General features: G+C 43.4%; 1 protein-coding gene across 4 annotated transcripts in view; it reads right to left on the bottom strand.

Moving 5' to 3' along the window:
- The window catches only part of COL6A5 (collagen type VI alpha 5 chain), a 152,456-nt gene that overhangs the window by 93,928 nt on the left and 38,692 nt on the right, over positions 1–19,836 (bottom strand). For all 4 annotated transcript variants that reach the window (XM_043875110.1, XM_043875111.1, XM_043875112.1 and 1 more), the window contains exons 5-12: positions 17,657–18,217; positions 12,470–13,024; positions 9,561–10,136; positions 6,420–6,995; positions 4,375–4,715; positions 4,181–4,262; positions 2,280–2,422; positions 1,335–1,427 (exon numbers count right to left, since the gene is read on the bottom strand). In XM_043875110.1, coding sequence (XP_043731045.1) covers positions 1,335–1,427; positions 2,280–2,422; positions 4,181–4,262; positions 4,375–4,715; positions 6,420–6,995; positions 9,561–10,136; positions 12,470–13,024; positions 17,657–18,217 — 2,927 coding nt within the window. The remainder of the gene's footprint in view (positions 1–1,334; positions 1,428–2,279; positions 2,423–4,180; positions 4,263–4,374; positions 4,716–6,419; positions 6,996–9,560; positions 10,137–12,469; positions 13,025–17,656; positions 18,218–19,836) is intronic.

Raw genomic sequence — 19,836 nt, 5'->3', positions numbered from 1 at the left:
CCCTTTTTTTGGCCATTATTGTGTTTATAAAATTTATACCTGTTGTCATGTGTAGTTGTAGTTCACTCATTTTCATTCCCTTAGAGCATTTCACTGAATTAAAATACCATGATATATATATATATATATATATATATGATATATTTATTTATGCTATTGCTGTGTAATTCGTTTTTTAAGGGCTATTACTCTGCAAGTCTACACTCTTTATGCAGTTCAATCATGTCCCATTGTTGAAGCAAAACTTTCCCCACCATTTCTAACACCTCTTGCCACCTTGCAAACTGTCTAAAGTCTAAATTGCAAAGCCAAGGAGCAATACCCCAAAGTCTACATAAGGAAAAAAAGGAGTCATTCTTAATAGTAGAATCAAAAGTGAGGCTTCTAAACCCTCCTACACTGTTGGTAAGAATGAAGATTTGTGCAGCCACTATGGAAAACAGTATGGAGGTTCCTCAAAGAACTAAAAATAGAGTTGTCATACAATTCTGTGATCTCACTCTTGGGCAAATATCTGAAAAAATCTCTAATTTGAAAAGATACAAACACTCCAGTGTTAATAGCAGCACTGTTTACAATAGCCAAGATATGGAAACAACCCAAACATCCATCGACAGAGAAGTGGGTAAAGAAGACGTGGTATATTTACACAATGGAATATTACTCAGCCATAAAAAGAATGAAATAATGCCATTTGCAGCAACGCAGTGGACCTAGAGGTCATCGTATGAAGTGAAGTAATTCAGACAGACAGACAGACGTCATATGATACCGTGTATATGTGGAATTTAGGAAATTATACAAATGAACACATTACAGAAATAGACTCACAGACATAGGAAACAAACGTAGGGCTACCAAAGGGGATGGAGGGGAGGGACCAACCAGGAGTTTGGATTAGCAGATACACACTACTATATATAAAATGGATAAACAAGCTCCTTCGGCAGAGCACAGGGAACTATACTGAATATCCTAAAATAAACCATAATGGTTTGTTATAGGTTTATAGAAAAAGAATGTGTATGTATATATATATATATATGTATGTATAACTGAATGTATATCTCTATACATATATGTATAACTGGATTACTTTGCTATATAGTAGAAATTAACACAACATTGCAAATCAACTATACTTCAATAAAATAGTTATTTTTTTTAAATATGAGCCTTTCTGATCTGGCTCCTAACCCAGAGAAGTCACACGAATGGCCCAAAGTAATTACCTCAGCCTCAAGTGAAGGCTGCAAACCCAACTACTCAATCTCAGTTCCATCTACACCAAACCAAAGCCCATTAGGTACAGCGGTGTCAGAACTGAATGGTACCTGGGAAGCTCGTGGCCCTCGGATCCCTTGAGGTCCTGGAATCCCTAGACATTTGCAAAACTTACAGCAACAAGTCCTCTCTGCAATGTTCCCCTGGAAAGAAGAAAAACTGAGTGAGAAAGCGTGGCATGGAAATTCATCACATAAGAACTGAATTGCTGTAAATGATAATTCCCCACCTACAGCCCGTCCTGTCTCATTGAAGACAGACAGCGGAGAATAACAGGTGGTGTTTTTGTTTGTTTGTTTTAGCCTTGAGGAGAAAGCATCAGATTAGCAATTGCACTGGTAACATACCTTCTCCAAGGAAATGACCTCTATTTATAGAAGGGGCGCTCACCACACAGATGACCACTGGTTGGTTCCTAGTTGACAGGCTCTTGCTTCCTGGGATTTCTGCAGTATAAACTGCTGGGTTTTTTTTATTTGATTAGGGATTGGTTGACTTTTTATTTCCCTCAGCTTTCATTTGGTGAGAGGATAAAGGATGAAAGGTCATGGCGAAACAAAAAAACGATGCTTTGGGCTTTCATACTTTTTCATATGCTAAAGACCATGTACTGAATTTAGGGCAAACACGGGAATCTTTGAGAATACTCATTAAGATTCCAATTTTGTTTCCAGGGCATTTTTTAGAAAGATTTCTCTATTTATTTTTGACTGCACTGGGTCTTCATTGTTGAGGGCTTCCCTAGTTGCAGCAAGCAGGGACGTCATCACAGTGTACGAGCTTCTCATTGTGGTGGCGTTTCTTGCTGTGGAGCGCAGGCTCTGGGCACTCAGCCTTCAGAAGTTGTGGTGCATGGGCTTAGTTGCCCTGAGGCATGTGAAATATTCCTGGAACCCATGTCTCCTGCACTGGCAGGCAGGTTCTTAACCACTGGACCACAGGGAAGACCTCCCAGGGCATTTCAAATAACGTGGGGTTTTTGTTCAGCAACTCACCAGATAATATGATAGCGTACTGCCCAGTTCTTTCATTCCAATGGTCAGGTGAGTCCTGTAGTCAAATCCTTTTCCAAATTCAAAGCTGGAAAACTCGTCATGAGTGGTTGCATTTAAGGACACTACCAACAAAGCATCAAGTCCTAGGCAGCAAAAAAAATGGTGATAAAACCCAAGGAATCACACCCCCCAAAAAAGGAAAGCCCATCTTATTTCCTTTCAGTGAACATGATTGAAAGAATCAGAAAGAGGGGGAAAATAAGAGAAAGAAGTGCTCTTGACATTGAAGAACCCAACAGTAGCATTGCCTGCATCTTTTGTACATACATGAGGCACTGGTTCCTGACTTCAGCATGAAATCTAAGAAGTCTTACACAAAAACACTAGCAGAAAACTGTGTTTAATACCTCACCACCAGTCCTAATGGAGTTCTTGGGCATTTGAAAGCAATTTTTAAGAAAGGGTATTGCTTATCTTTAGAATTCTTCTGAATGTTTTTTAACATGGTAGTTAGTAACATATCTTTTCTCACCACTTTAAAAATGGAAGTCTTGTGTAAAAAATTTACAGTGTTGTATTAGTTTCAGGGGTACAGCAAAGTTATTCAGTTATTTATTTATATATATATATATGCATATATATATATACATACACACATACACAGGTTATTCTAAGATGCTGAATATATTTCAGCATCTGAGCTATATAGTAGGTCCCTGCTGTTCATCTGTCTTATACATACTTGTGTGCATATGTTAATCTCAAACTCCTAATTTATCTCCCCCACCACTATCCCCTTTGATATACATTTGTTTTCTATGTCTGTGAGTCTATATCTATTTTGCAAACATTTGTCTTTCTCTCTCTGACCTACTTCACTTGGGCTTCCCTCATGGCTCAGCTGGTAAAGAATCCGCCTGCAATGTGGGAGACATGTTCGATCCCTGGGTTGGGAAGATCCCCTGGGGAAGAGAAAGGCTACCCATTCCAGCATTCTGGCCTGGAGAAGTCCACGGATGGAGGCAAGGATAATTAATGCAGAGGGCTATGGAAGCCCAGCACCTTTGCCCAAAGTGTTCAGCCTGCGCTCCAGAGTCCCTCAGGAATCAGACCAAGGTGAGGACTTCATGGAGATACGTCATTGTCCATAACCTCCACTTCTCTTTGCGGCTTCTCTCTCTACCTCGGTAAGCCACATACACACCGATGCCTCGCCCAGATTCAGCTTCTAGGGAACCTAAGACACTTGCTGTTTCTGTCTGCAACACTCCGTTTCTGCTCCCAGTCCATCTGAAACTATGACATGGACAGGGGAGGTATAGTGAGGAGTGCTTTTCAAAATCCATGATGCAATCTTTCCTATGGAAAATCAGAAACAATAGGAGGTGTTTTAGGTTCCCTAGAAGCTGAATCTGGGAGAGGAACCTCTGTGTACGTGGCTTATCGAGGTAGAGAGAGAAGCCACGAAGAGAAGTGGAGGTTGTGGACAATGACGTGTCTCCATGAAGTCCTCACCTTGGTCTGATTCCCGAGGGACCCTGGAACGCAGGCTGTACACTTCGGGCAAGGGTGCTGGGCTTCCATAGCCCTCTGCATTAATTACTCTTGCCTCCATGCACCAGGTGGAATATGTTATAACCCCAACCTCCCCTCCAAGAATCAGGTCACTGGTGAGGTTAGTCATGGGCACAGGGCTATAGAAGGTCACAGGAATAAGCACTTGGCTGTGGCATTTGCAGCATCTGGGGGATGTGTGGGTGGTCAGGAGGGGTTGGGCAAGGCACCAGCAGCATTTGCTTCAAGGAGCAGGGCAAACCCCAGGTTCCAGAGCACCGGAGGAGGTAGAGACTTGTGCAGCACATCCCCTGCTTCCTCATTGACATTTTCAATTTCAAGTTTACCTGCTTCCCTGAGCCTGTCTGATTGATCTTCAAGCATCAGTTTGCTTTCACCCCCAAGACCATCTGAAAAGATGAGCAACACCTGGAGAAAGAGGAAAGCGTAGAATGGGATGACTTGAGAACAAAGCATGTAACTGGGAGGCAGAAACTAATGAAAGGACATGGAGATGGGAGCTAGAGAGTGACTTGGTTACCTGTCCTTGGGATGTAGACACATTCTCAAACGTGTCCCACATGGACTGCAGGAACTGTGCGTTCAGGTGAGTCGGCCCATTGACGGTGACTTGCAGGAGGCGGTCAAATATGGTTTGCTGGTAGATTTGGAACTTGGCAGGGACATTCTGGTCACTGTTCACCTTAAAGGCCATGCTCACCTGCACCTCTGCACCTGCCCCGCAGCTGACACCCCTGATGGACGTGATGTCCTCTAAGATGCCTGGGAGGTATGATTCCAGCCGGGGGTGGCCGTGGAACAATGGCTGGCCCCGCAGGTGAGTGGAAATGTCGAAGCCAACCACTATGTCCAGAAAGCAGTCTGGAGACCAAGGAAAACGGGGCCAAATTAATGACCAGCCAGAAGTAAGGAAGGGCAGAGGGTTCTGAAAAGGGAGAGCATCGCGGTCTAGGGCTGGAGGGTCTCTAGGACCCAAAAATGTCTAAGAAGGAGAATACTGGCTGCTGGGTCAGCTTGCAATACAGATGTTTCTTCTATCCCCTTTCAAATGTTACACGTTTCAGGGGCTAGTTGAAGTCTAATCCCGATTTAGTCTTATTCTCAGACTGGCCGTGTGTGTGTGTGCGTGCATGCATTTTTTCTTCATTTAATGAGGACATATGATGAATATAATTATAAAATATAAAATATTTGAATTGTTCTTAGAATTTATTTAACCCAGAGGCCATCAATTCAGTCAACTACAAAGGTCAGGAGGGTCATGTTATCAAGTCAAGTGGGCAGTGGGTGAGAAAGTGAACGCAGAGCAATGACCCATCTGTTCACCATTGACTTCCAACTGAGAGTCGCCATGTGGGAAAGGGGGCCCAGTCCGGTCACACTGTCTGATTTTTTTCAAAGAGAAGCCTGAAATCTACATTTTAATGCAAAACCTCCAGTCTGTAAATGCTATCAACTAATTTTACAAGATCACAACGCCAAATAGGACAAACTCAATTCAGCGGCAAGCTGCTACTTGGTCACCCGTGACCCTGTCCAGTTGCTCGTCTTAGACACGAGGAGATGGTGAGGCAGGGAAGCCACTGCTGCTGAACCGGAGCAGGAACCCTGACTTTCTGATTCCAGTCCTGGGCTCCTCCACCACTGTCGTCTGCCCCCAGTGAGCACCCCACCAGACAGCTTGGAAAAACCAATGTGGTTTGTGAAAAAACCAGCTTCCATCATAGTAAGTCTAAAAACAGAAGCCCTTGGGGAATTTCTGCCTGTTGCACAAATTCCACAAAATCTTATCCTTCAATGATGCTCTGTCCTCCCAACTCCCAGTCCCAAGTGTACAGAACCGGAATCCTGCACACAGCTCTCAGCTGGAGCTGAAGAATGACATCCCCATCAGATGGACCGCAGCTCTGCTTTTATTTCTTTCAGTCCCAGCCCACGTGACTCACCTCCATGACACCCCTGGCCTTTGCAGCCATCAGCCCCAGTGACCTCTGGAAATTAAATAATCCCCAAGGACAATTCAAATCTTTACTATGTTAGGATTATACGAATGCCATCATTCAAAGAGGAAAATGTACCAGACATGTGCTGATACAGTTGACACAGACAGACACACAGACACACACGTGCACACACATGCACACATACTGAGTCCCTTACAAGATGGTTCAACAAAGTTAAAATAGGAAAAAGTCCAGCCAGCAAATGTTTATTTTGCTTACTCACTGTGGGATGCAGGGCATTGCTCTGGGACTTCCGGAAGCAGAGAGGATAGAAACAGAAGGCTGAGTTCCGAGTGTTAAGAAGAATATAACCCCTATTGTAGTGGAGGAGAAGGCTGACCTGGGCACACAGCCCAGGGCATCCTCTGGCCTCTGAACACTTTCCCCTGCCTCTGAGGAAGGCTGACCAATCCCAAACTTTTGGAAACAGAGGAGACACCTATTCTCATTGCATGTTATTCCAAACCACATCCTGTTAGATTTGCCCAAAGACACCCCGGGAAATGGACAACCAGGAAGCTGCAATCAAACAAAGACAAAGAAGGAGCCAAGGAGCACTTACTGGTTTTCCCGCAAGTCTGGCAGATTTCACGGATCATTCTTTTTTTCACATCCACATTCTTTAATTTATCGAAGTCTTGAAAAGTGATGATTTTTTCAGAACTGCCCGTGATCGGCAGGAGCTGCTCCTTGTAAACATCTCCTATGCCCAGAGCCAGAATACAAATGCCAGCTTCTCTCAGGGCCTGCACTGCCTTTGACACATCATAGCGGGGACCCCCAGATGTGATGACTACCAACATCTGAGGGACACCAGCATTCCTTCTGCCACCAGCGGACGGCTCAAACATAAGGCTCACTTTTCTCAGGGCCAGGTCTATTCGCGGAAGCCCCTTGCTCTTGCTGATAGATTGAATCCGAGACTTCCATTCAGTTTTGGTCAGAGAGTTTTGTAACTCGATAATTTCTTCGTAGCGGCTCCCAAATTGGGCCATCCCAATTTTCATCCTCTGAGACTGAATGTCAAAATTATCAATCAAGTCTGACAAGAAAGTTGTCATGGTAACAAAGTCTGAATCAGATACCATGTCAGAGCCATCACAAAAGAAAATCACATCCGCTTCTTGAACGTTACAGACTGCAATTGAAAAAAAGTAAATCACTTATTGTCCTCAAGAATCATTCTAAATGTTCCCTTCACTCAGATATTTAATTGCTTCTAAGTCCTCACAGTCATGGCAAATTGAGATAAGATAACAGATGAGAAATCACAATTGGCCCTCAAAGGGAAGAAAAAGTAGTGGTGAGGAAAAGTTAATAGGCTTTGTTTCAAATTTTAATAATTTACATGATACATTTGAAAGGACACTGAAAGCTTCTCTGAGAAAGGAAGGAAGTTTGACTAGATTGACTATATTCATTGAAAGGTCATTGCAAAGGCCTGCAGTCCATTCAACACTCCCATACTGGAACATCCACCCAAGTTGAGGGCCACTGTACTCAAGTGCCATTAGTAATTCTGTTATTATTAATGCCACCACTTTACATTTGTGTTTAAAATTATCATTTTAAGGATGTGTTTAGCATACAATAATGGTTAATATTCACAACCACCTGATGAGGAATTGTTCTGATCTTAGGTAGAGAAAAGGAATTCAGTGGTTAAGGTGTCTCAGAATAGGCAATCACTATGCAGTGGAGCTGGCATCTGGGTCCTTTTTATCCTTAAATCCAGCATTCTTTCCTACTACAAATTGATTTAATAATATCATAGTCCAAATATTGAAATTTCATGGACAAGTGCTAGTCAACATTGGTTATGGGGTCATCTTTCTGAAGTCCCATGTAACATGACCCAAAACGAGGAATGATCTTTTATGCTCAGTTTCCATCAAATGCAAAGGCTGGGATGGGGCTGTATTAAAGTGCATCATCCCCAGCTGGGATGACGGGGCTCGTGACATGGATTTCTTTTGTCTCTTCTGCTTCCCACTCTTTCCTTCAGAGCTGTGCCCTAAACACTGTGCTAGTAAACATCTTGCATCCAAAAGTTAGACTCTATTATCTCAACATCTATCTCAAAACCCCATCTCAACACCTACCTCCAAAAGCAGGTGTGGGAGATGAGAAGAAAGCAGTCCCTAAGGAAAAGACTCCAGTCTTACTAATAGCTCTAGATTTGGTGGGGACCCAGTGATAAATAAGAGTCCCAGCCCTGCCCAATGAGCTCAGTCTTGTTACAAGGAAACAGCAAATATGTGTTAGATGCTACCATCAGGGGAAATAGAAGGTGCCGGAGACCTAGGACACAGCACGGCCACTGACATGTGCTGGGTCAGAAAACTGGCGAACAAAATCTGAAAGGTGACAAGCAAGCTAGATGCAGCCAGGGGAAGCCGTAGGCCTGTGTGTTTGTGCTGGGTAAGATGCTGCATGTGAAGATGAAGGGACTTCAGGATGACTGGACAGGTTGCGAAGCAGGGGGCAATTAATGAGGTTGGAGATGTCAGCAGGACCTACTTGGAACTCAGGAGTTTAGAAACGGTAACCTGTGAGCAGGTCGGTGACATAGCCCAGTTTCTATCAAAAAGATGCCTTGGGGACAGTCATGTTTAAAGAGGATACCCACATTCTGTATCCAAAACCAAGAATCTGAATTTATTGCTTACTTAAGTAAAGTAGAGTTGTGGAGATGATCAGATGTTTTACTCAGCCCAGCAAATGCTGGTCTGACACAAGATTTGGGGGGAGGTTTTGTTTGGGGTTGGACGATTTCACAGAGAAGTGAGTGGATTAATGTCAGTGGACAAAACAGGATTTGTGTTGAACACAAAAGTAGGTTTCAAGCTGGTAGAGAGGAAGGAAGGGAGGTGGAAAGGAAAAAGAGAAGTCAAAAAAAGGGAGGGAAAAAGAAAGAAGAAAGGAAGTTAGCTGGTTGGTTGATGTGTTTACCATGTGGGGAGGACCAGGACAGTATCTGGGAAGGATTCCAGGTTTCCAAGGAGGCACAGTGACCCTCCTAGAGGTCAGGTTGATCTCCACTGCTTTTAAGTCAGGTGGCAAATCTCACCCCTTCCTCCCTCAGACGTGATACCTCCAGCTCACCCTACCCCAGGGGTATCTCCTGGTTCAGCTCTGACCCCTTCCCTCCTGGTTCCTAAAACTGGTCTCTGTTATCCCATTCCTGGGATATCCCACTGATATCCCACTTCTGGCCTTGATTCAGAAAAGCTCACTGCCCTGGTTGGACTTCCAGTGGCCCTACAGGGTGCTGACAATCCCATTTAGAGGGTCCTGGAATTTTGAAGCCAAAAGTCTGTTTAAAGCATGAAACTTTCCACCTGAATTTGGCCTGAACCTGATACAGAGTAGTTGCACTGGGGCCATCAAGCAAATGCACAGCACAGGCAACCACGAGATGAGGAAAGCTGAATAGGGCCCTAGGAAGAGCAGAGGAAAGGGAAACCGAGACGCCCGGCAGCAAAGAACGCTTCTGCAAACTTCCCGTATGTCTTCAGTACAGCAGCAAAGGACCTTTAGATTTTTCTGATTCAAGAATGCATTTCTCTCAGAGACGAGAAAACTGGTAGCCTGAGTAGAAGAACGTTCAGCCCATGCCATCTGGATGATGGGAAGCCAAGTGTCATCGCTTACTTTTTGCGTAAACTTGTATTGCTACATCAACTTTAAAAGCACAACTTACCCTCTTGCGCGTTGTTACACATACTGTCCTGCAGAGGCAGGTAAATATCTTTCAGTTTGTCGAAAGCACTGACATGGATAGTGTGATTTTTATCCCCCGCCATCATCTCCAGTTCCACTTGGTCAGCCGCACCTACACCCACTGCGTGGATGATGACGCCTTTGGTTCTTAATTTTGAGGCTGCATCACTGAGGTTCTCTCTGTCGTGGGATACCCCATCCGTGATAACGATCAGCATCTGCTTCACATTTTGCTTGAGACGGCTGCCGTGTTGCTCTGTGAACAGGTCGTTCGCACGCTCCAGAGCCTTGGCGGTGTAGGTGCTCCCGGCCGTATCCCTGCGCCTCCTCAGATGCTCGATGATGGCTGATCTACTTGAGTATTTGTTGAGGTAGAAAAGAACCTCGGGGTCATCTGAGTATCTGAGCGCTCCAAACCGAACGCGGTCCAGGCCCACGTCTGATTTCTTCACCAAATGGATGGTGAGGTTGATCATGTTTTCTTGGTCCTGGACGCTGATGCTGCCTGAGTGGTCCAGCACGAACACGACATCTAACTGCTGAATCCGTTTACAATCTGAAAGCAGAAGAGAGCAGGCATGACAGACGTTTGCAGTGTGCTGCTTCCCCGGTGGCTCAGAGGTTAAAGCGTCTGCCTGCAATGAGGGAGACCTGGGTTCGATCCCTGGGTTGGGAAGATACCATGGAGAAGGAAATGTCAACCCACTCCAGTATTCTTGCCTGGAGAATCCCATGGACAGAGGAGACTGGTGGGCTACAGTCCACGGGGTCGCAAAGAGTCGGACACGACTAAGCGACTTCACTTTAACTTATCTATATAACTCCCTGATCAGATCAGCGCTTCTCACACCTCCCTACTCTTGTTCTGCTAAACCTCTTCAGGTCGTTTGCAGCAACGTTTGCTAAGCAGGCTTTCACCAGGAAGGGAATGTCAGGAGGTGATTCAGTGTAGTACAGTGGTGAGCCATGACCGATTCTTGCCAGACTGGCCTGCATTTTTGAAGGGCTGGGAGGCTCAATGTACAACCTTGGAGTTTCTGTCTGGCCCCTTCAGGCTCAGCTTCCGGGAGATAAGTTTTCCTCTGTGCACCATGCCTCTTCACATTTCTTTGTGGCCCTTCCTCTGACCTTCCCAAGCTGGAGCCCAGAAGACCCCACACAGGGGAAGAGCTAAGGTGCTTGTCCCCACACCCTGGCCCCAAGCCCTCCTCCTCCTTAGAAGCCAAGCACCCACTCTGGGTGGGTCTCCAAAGTATGGCTTCTTTCCGCTCTTTTCCTTCCCTGAGTAGCTTAAGCACATGCTTCCCAATGGTTCACCCTCCACCTGCCAACCTTAGCTCCAAGCCTTATTTCTGGCAGTGAGGTCTCCAAGTTTTCAGGGATCATCCGCTGCAGATGAACCCAAGCCACGTAGGAAGAAGGACTCAGCATGATTTGGCAACAAGTCATAACTCGACGTATATTTATGAGCAGACTTGATACACATTTCTAAATTTACTTGATAAATAAATTTATAAACTGAATGTACAAGTCAGCTAAAATTCTACCTCATGTTACAGACAGGGACTCTACAAACATGACATTTCTCAATGAAGAAAGGCCAGGAAGAGCCCTTTGGATTTCAAAAATGGGGCTGTGGCCTTACTGTGAGCCCTTCTTAGAACGTCTCCACAATCCCAAGAGTTTGGGAATTACTGCCATTCGTGGAGGAAGAAGAAAAATTCCAGTTAAGACTTTCCAAGAGAAATCTTAGGGCCATTGCCTAAAGCTCAGTTTACACTGAGACATCTTACTTGTTAACCTTCTGAAATTTTCACACACAAAGTTCTGAAGAACCAAGTCCAAAGGAGGTTTCTATTGCCATAGGAACAACATACAACAAACTGACTAATGCTTTGGTTTGTTCTCTTAGTTGTATCCAAAACACAGATAACAGCACGTGATAGATTTAAAAGTACTGGTGGTGTTAGCCTTACATGTGAATTTATAGCAAGTTCTGACACAAGTCATTAAAATTGATGGGCTCAAACCTAAGGTTGCTTAATACAATTTGAAAAGCACTACAGTGTCAGATAAAAGTGATGACTCCAAGCAATCACTTTAAGAAAAGTAACAAATTAAAATTTTCCAAAAGGATAGGTATATGAACAGGCAAATGTAAACTACTTAGCTGAGAGAGGGTAAGAATGTAAGTAATAAATGGATAAAAATACACTGTATCTTTAAAATACAAAGAAGGTGCAGAGTTGTGCTTTGGATACGGAACTTAATTTAACTAAGAGGAAGATGACTATTTCTAATTACACATTCTTACGTATACATGCTTAGCAATGGTTATACATAGCCAAGAAAAACTGGGAGAATCATTTGGGATTAAAAATTGACTGGAAAATCTAGGTATGCAGGTATTAAAAAGCTGGAAATTTAATGTAAAATTCTGAGACTTCCTTGGTATATGTGGCTTCCTGGTGGCTCAGCGGTAAAGAACCTGCCTGCAATGCAGGAAAAGTGGCAGGAGCCACAAGTTCGATTCCTGGGCTGGGAAGATCCCCTAGAGAAGGACATGGTAACCCACTCCAGTATTCTCTTGGTATATCTATTTGAAGCTATCAAAATCAGACTATATGTTGCCAAATTAGCAGACAAAACTGTTATTCTGGAATATCCTTGGGTATTTCACACAAGTATACAGCCCATGAGTCTGAGTAAACTCCAGGAGTTGGTGATGGACAGGGAGGCCTGGCATGCTGCAATCCATGGGGTCGCAGAGAGTCAGCCACAGCTGAGCGACTGAACTGATTCAGCCCTGAGGTCATAGCTTTTAATTCACCCCACTATAAAGTCAACAGCTCACATCCTTGCGTCCTGAAGGATAAGAGGGTCACTTACCATGAAGAGCACACACGCGGAAGATGAGTTTACTCTCTATTGCCTTTAGATCATCGAAGTTCTCCACGTGGAAGATCAGGCTGCCATCCCCACTGATCTCCTCCAGCTGAGTCCTGTTGGCCCCGTATACCCCCACAGAGAAGATGACCACACCTTTGTCCCGAAGAGCTTTTGCGGGGTCTCTCACATCATCTTGGGCTTCTCCATCAGTGATAAGGATGAGAAACTTTTTCACCATTGCGCGGCCCCCCTTGGCCTCAGTGAAGTATGGATCCACAAAGGTTATCGCGCTTCCAGTCAAAGTGTTCTCACTGATGGGGTCCATGCTGTCTATCGCATCAGAAATTTCTTTCTGTGTAAAGTATTTATCAAGTTGGAATTCTTCCTTACTAACACCACTGAATTGAACTACACCAACTCGGCTTTTGTCTCCACCAATCTGAATCTTATCTAACAGGTTTTTCATGAAAGTTTTCATTTTCTCAAAATTTTCACGTCCTATACTGCCAGAACTGTCCACCAGAAACATGATGTCGGCCTTCATGTTTTCACATCCTGCATGTGATCAAAAAGACCAAAAATATACCAGGTTGGCATGGTTATCAGAATATGTAAGAGACAGTAAAGCGGAAATAAATACTTTAATCAGTAAATATCAAAAATTAACTCAAGCAACTGCCACTGCATTTGAAAATTTTGTTTCTTTTGTAGTATTCTGCTGACTAGAACCCTAAATCAGAAATTCATTGAAGATTATCTAAAAATTTTCAAAGAAGAAATGCAACTCCTAAAGTATATATTCATTCACTCACTTATGCATGCATGCATTATGCACTTATTCATAATTCATAATTCTTGAAGTGTATGAAATGGCGAGCATCAGGCCAAGTGTTAAGGATGCAGTGGTGATCAACAAAGAAAGTCAGAGAAAAGTAATCAATTTTTGGCACTAATATGACTAATATTTCAGGATTTTATGTGTATTCTTGAAGCACAAAATTCTAAGTAACCTTTATATAGCATTCTTTCTTGGATAAATTAAAGCAATTAAAAATATCAATATTAGAAATTGGGGTGAAAAGTTTTTACTAGAGATAATAAATACTTCAGTAAACACATATCCATTCAACAGGGACTATTACTTTATTTATACATAAAATCTGTTGATACCCCATGGACTGGAAGTGGGCGTATATATGCATATATGTGGTGGCTCAGATGATAAAGAATCTGCCTGTAGTGCAGGAGACCCAGATTTGATTTCTGAGTCTGGAAGATCCCCTGGAGAAGGGAACAGCTATCTACTCAAGTATTCTTGCCTGGAAAATTCCATGGACAGAGGAGCCTGGTGGGCTACAGTCCATGGGGTCACAAAAAGTCAGTCACGACTGAGTGACTAACACTTTCACTTCCACCTCATACATATCTGTGCATATATACACACATAGAAGATCAATTTCTATAAGCCATAAAAAAGTGCTATTAATTCATGTGTGTGTGTCTGTGTGTATGTGAAAGTGTGTGTGAGTGTGAGTGTGTCTGTGTGTATGTGTGAGTGTGTGTAAGTGTGTGTGTGTGTGTGAGTGTGTGTGTGTGTGAGTGTGTGTGTGTGTGAGTGTGTGAGTGTGAGTGTGTGTGTAGGCATGTGTGCATGCTCAGTTGCTTCAGTCTTGTCTGACTCTTTGAGACCGTATGGACTATAGCCTGACAGGCTTCTCAGTCCATGGGATTCTCCAGGCAAGAATTCTGGAATGGCTTGCCATGCCCTCCTCCAGGGGATCTTCCTGACCCCAGGATCGAATCCACATCTCTGGCATCTCTTGCATTGAAGACAGATTTTTACCATTGAGCCACCTGGGAAGCCATGTGTGTGTGTATATATATTTACATATGTATACACACATATGCACCATAGTACATATATATATATATACACACACATATATATAAAATATATATAGCATAAATTGTAAATATATTGTCTTTAGCATGTATCTCCTTAGTCTTAACCCTTTCTTTTGTTATCACTGCCATTCTCTTACCAGTCCCTTCCTCAGTCCTTACAGAATCTATCCCATACTATTTGTATATGACCAGTTATCATCAACCATAGAAGAATTAAAAAATGCCTACTATTTTTTTACCTTTCTTTTCTTTTTTTTAAAATTTATTTACTTTTAATTGAAGGATAATTGCTGTACAGAATTTTGTTGTTTCAAACCTCCACATGAATCAGCCATTGGTATATATATATCCCTACCCTCTTGAAATGCCCTCCCCTCTCTCTCCCCATCCCACTCCTCTAGGTTGATACAGAGCCCGTGTTTGAGTTCCCTGAGACATACAGCAAATTCCCAAATGTTTACTATTTTTTAATAATTTATATGAGTTCTACTGGAACTTCCTTGGTGACTCAGAGTTAATGAACCCACCTGACAATGAAGAAGATGTAGGTTCAATCCCTGAGTCAGGAAGATCCTATGGAGAAAGAAATGGCAACCTACTCCAGTATTCTTGCTTGGAAAATCCCATGGACAAAAAGAGCCTGGCAGGCTACAGTCCATGGGGTTGCAAAAGAGTTGGATGTGACATAGTGACTAAACAACAACAACAAAAACAACAACATAAAGCCCACTAGGGGGATTAAAACCATTTGAGATCGATGCTGCCTTGGGGCCATTTTGAAAGTTGTGAATAGGGAAATTGCCAAAGATGTTTGAGGGTCTTGATAAATCCCCAGTGCTGGGAAGTGTGAAATGCTCTCTTCCACAATAACATGTCAAAGGGGGAGATTTCTACATGCAGTCACTATTCACGGGATCCACCTCCTCATCGAAAAACCATAGCTTTGACTAGACGGACCTTTGTTGGCCGAAAAATTGATGCCTTTGAACTGTGATGTTGGAAAAGACTCTTGAGAGTCCCTTGGACTGCAAGGAGATCCAACCCATCCATCCTGAAGGAAATCAGTCCTGAATATTCATTGGAAGGACTGATGCTGAAGCTGAAGCTCCAATACTTTGGCCACCTGATGTGAAGAACTGACTCATTGAAAAAGACCCTGATACTGGGAAAGATTGAAGGCGGGAGGAGAAGGGGACAACAGAGGATGAGATGGTTGGATGGCATCACCGACGCAATGGACATGAGTTTGGGTAAACTCCAGGAGTTGGTGATGGACAGGGAGGCGTGGCATGCTGCAGTCCCTGGGGTCGCAAAGAATCGGACACAGCTGGGCTACTGAACTGAACTGAACCTCCTCATCTCCCATTCCTCTATGTCAATAAAAGAATTTCAATCAGGAAGATGGCCGCCCAGGTAAAGACTACATTTCCCAGGTTTCCTTGAAGCTAGATGTGGCCCTATGACTGTGGATTTGTTAGTAGCTATAAGGAGGAGTGATTTAACCCCTTCTAGGTCTGAACAATAAAACAATTGAGCCTGATGAGATGCCCCTGGTCCTATCTCCGTTTCCACAAACGGAACACACCAAAGACGACGGGGTGTGGAGCTCCATCTTTGACCTACAGATAGTAACTATGTGTTGCAAATGGACCTGCCTCTTTGCTAGACCTGGACTGCTCACCCTGGACAACTACCCTGGAAACAATACTCTCTGTTGTGTGGAATGGGGCCTTTTTGCTAGAGCCTCTCACCCTGCCTGTGAATGGATACCCTGGGCCTTGCTCTATCCACGTCCTCTCCGAGAGGAATCAGTTTTTTCCTAGGCCGTCCAGCTTTGGCGTCTTGGTTTTTCTGGCTCTCCGTTCACCATCTGTGGCTCCTTTCCTTGTCCACAGTGTTTCCTCCCTCAGGTATGGTATGGTTTGGGCGCATGGACTGCAGCTACTTTACCAATAATAAATATCCTGTCCCTCCTCAGACTGGTGCCTGCCTTTGAAAAGACCTCAAATACAGTCTATTTTATTTCTCCTGAAATCTTTTTACTTTCCTTGGCATCAACTGCAGGAAACATAAAGGAACTTGTATTCATACTGTTTCTAAGACATCCTGAAGACCCAACTTTACTCCTGTCCATAACGGGAAGAAAAAGATCAATAAAGTTATGATTTAGGATTTTACTGTCAGTGTTACTTATTTGCTGGCTTATTTTTCTTTGGATTTTAATGACTCAGAGAAAATTCCAACACAGTTTCACTTTTGTAAGTAGAGTAAAACAAGAATTCTTTTCTTTTCCATACCGATGAACACCTTGACCAACTTTTATAATAATCACACTTTATGTAGCACTTACCATGGGCTAAGCCCTCTTCTAAATGCTCCACATGCATTATTTCCTTTAAGCTTCATAATAAGCCTGCACATACAGGACCAAGCCAGGTAGACAGTAAGTAACCCATTCAAGGTCCACAGCAGGAATTTTCACATTGTTCTTCCTAACTTCTGTTACTTAATTTTTAGTCAGAACAAAAATGCAAGTATGTTGTTTGCATTATGAATAAAAATAAACAGGGGTTACATATGTACCAGGTATGCTTTCATAATAAAGAAATAACAGTTTGTATTTACTGTAAGGATATTCTGATGTAGGTACTGTCCTAATTTTATAGATGAGCAAGTACAAGTTTCAAGTAATGAAATGAGTTGAATCCTAACCCACTGAAAACCAGAGCCCGTTTTCTTTCCACTGTTCTCATCTGCCTCCATTAGTGTGTCTCTCTCTCTCTCTCACACACACACACACACACACACACACAAATATAGGGCTTTCCTGGTAACTCAGAGGGTAAAAGAATCTGCATGCAAAGCAGAATACTTGGGTTCAATCCCTGGGTCAGGAAGGTCCCCTGAAGGAGGGAATGGCAACCCACTCCAGTATTCTTGCTTGGAGAATTCCACGGACAGAGGAACCTGGCAGGCTACGGTCCATGGGGTCGCAAAGAGTTGGACACCTGAGTGACTAACACTTTCACCTCCATGGCAGTGGGCTTGGTTAAGGCAACAGCATCCTTAGCAACCTTCTCACCTACAGCTTTCAAGATGGCCTCGGGGCATCTGTCTACAGAGGGATTCTCCCACCTTGGCAATTGGCTTAAAGTCAGGAGCCGAACCCCTTCAGCAAAATGTGAGCCAGACAAATGGTCACATCACTCGTCTACTTGGCTTATTAGTGCCCCTGAAACAACTAAGAAAGTACAGATAATAAAGCCTTTTTGTTTTGCTTACCTTTCTCAGTGCAGATCCTGCGAACGACTTCATTTTTGATGCTTTTTAAAGCATCAAAGTTCTGCCCAAAGTTAACCCTTTCCTCTTCCCTAGCAATTTGTGTCAGTTGTGTTCTGTTAGCCTCCCCAATACCAATCGCATGGATGGTGATATTTTCAGCCCTTAGTCTCTCAGCAGGTTCCAGGACAGCATCTTCGGATAGCCCATCGGTCAACACAACGAGATGACAGGGTACCTCATTTGTTCGCTGCTTCCTTCCCTTCTTCACCAGCGGCAGCATGAAATCCAGAGCTGCCCCAGTAAGAGTTCCGCCGCCAAGTTGCTTGATGTTAGAAACAGCCTTTCTTAATTTCACATCATTAAGGTAGTCATTGATATCAAATTCCACTGTCTTCTCACGGGAATACTGCACAGCTCCGACTCGAACTTTGTCTGGACCAATGCTAAACATCCCTATCACCGCCAACATGAATTCCTTGATTTGCTCAAAGTGTTTTCCCTGAATGCTTCCTGAGCCATCGATGAGGAAATAGAGATCAGCCTCCTTTGTGTCCACACAGCCTGCAGAAAAATTGAAAACAGAAAGTACATCTTCTGTTAATTGTAGAGAACCTGGAGAGAACTTTGCAGGAGGATTTGGAGAGGAGCCTGAGGCTCTGAAGCTGTTACAGGGAAGAGCAAAATCTGACTACATGTTGGATCTGTTTCTTTTACTTTAGCCTTTGCTTCCTGCTGCTTTTGTTCACTGAAAGAATACTGTCTATACATAACGGCTTGCCTTGGGAACTCTGCCACCCTGCCTGAATGGTAAGCCTTTGTTCAGGGAAACATTCTGATTCTGTCCACCTGTGAATGATTGCAAAAAGAAGAAAGTAACACCCCCATCCCTGAGGCTGGCCTTTCCAGGAGATGCTTGCAAAATGTATGATCTTTTCACTTCCTCACCCCCTCCCATTTTGTGCTCTATAAAAGAACATGGCATCCAGGCCCCATAAGATGATTATTTTGAGACATTAGTCTGCCATCTTCTCAGTCTGCTGGCTTCCCAAATAAAGTTGTTATTCCTTACCTTAACACCTCATATCTCAGATTTACTGGCCTACTGTGTATCAAGAGCAGAGTGAGTTTGGATTCGGTAACAGCTTCTGAAGAATGAGGACACTTCAGCTGAGGCCTGGACATTTCACTGAGCACATTCAGATCCGTTTTCTCCTGTGAAACTTACCACCACCTTGTGAGGAAATTGAAACTGAGTGAGGCCTGGTCACCGAGGTCATGCAGTGAATTAAAGACTACGGACCAGATTCCCAAACCTCCAGGCTTTTTAAGATTGATTTTCTGGTATTGACACCTGTCTGCATTTATAGTTTATGCCTTATCATTCCTTTGAGAAATAGGTTCAGACGACTTTCTAACTTTCCCAATAACCTCTTCTACCTGGAGCCACTAGAATAATATATTTAAAACTAGAACCGGACCGTATTACTCTTCTACTTAAATGATTTATCACTGTAGTTAGAATTTTAAAATGAAAAATAACACTAACCTTTCCTCCTTGTCTTTCTCATCCTATTCCTGAGTAAGTGAGTGAAAGTTGCTCGGTTGTATCTGACCCTTTGCAACCCCATGGACTATACAGTCCTTGGAATTCTCTAGGTCAGAATACTAGAGTGGGTAGCCTTTCCTTTCTCCAGGGGATCTTCCCAACCCAGGGATCGAACTCTGGTTTCCTGCATCGCAGGTGGATTCTTTACCAGCCGAACCACAAGGGAATTAGCAATTCTTTATCTTCCTCACTGTGTTTCAACAACACTGAGCTTGCTCCTGTAGTTTTGTGCCTGCCCTCTTTCCTGAAATATTCTTCCCCCCAAATCTTCACATGGCTGGTTCCTTCTCATCTCATGGATGTGTCAACTCAAATGTTCTAGGTTCTTTAGAAGCCCTTCTCTTCCCTTCCAGCTAAAGCACATCAATCATTATCTATCCTATTACCCTGTCTACTTTCTTTATGATACCCATTACTTCCTGAAATTACTTTATTCATTTGTTCATGATCACAGCCTGTTTCCTGACACAGAGTGTCAGCTCCATGAAGGCAGAGACTTTGCCTAGTTTTCTGCTTCTGCCCAACTGAGGCCTGGTACATCACAAGATTTCAACAGAAAATTGTAAATGAAAGA

Source organism: Cervus elaphus, chromosome 19, assembly GCF_910594005.1.
Source record: "Cervus elaphus chromosome 19, mCerEla1.1, whole genome shotgun sequence".
Classification (NCBI taxonomy): Eukaryota; Metazoa; Chordata; class Mammalia; order Artiodactyla; family Cervidae; genus Cervus; species Cervus elaphus.
This window is presented reverse-complemented; position numbering and strand designations above follow the sequence as displayed.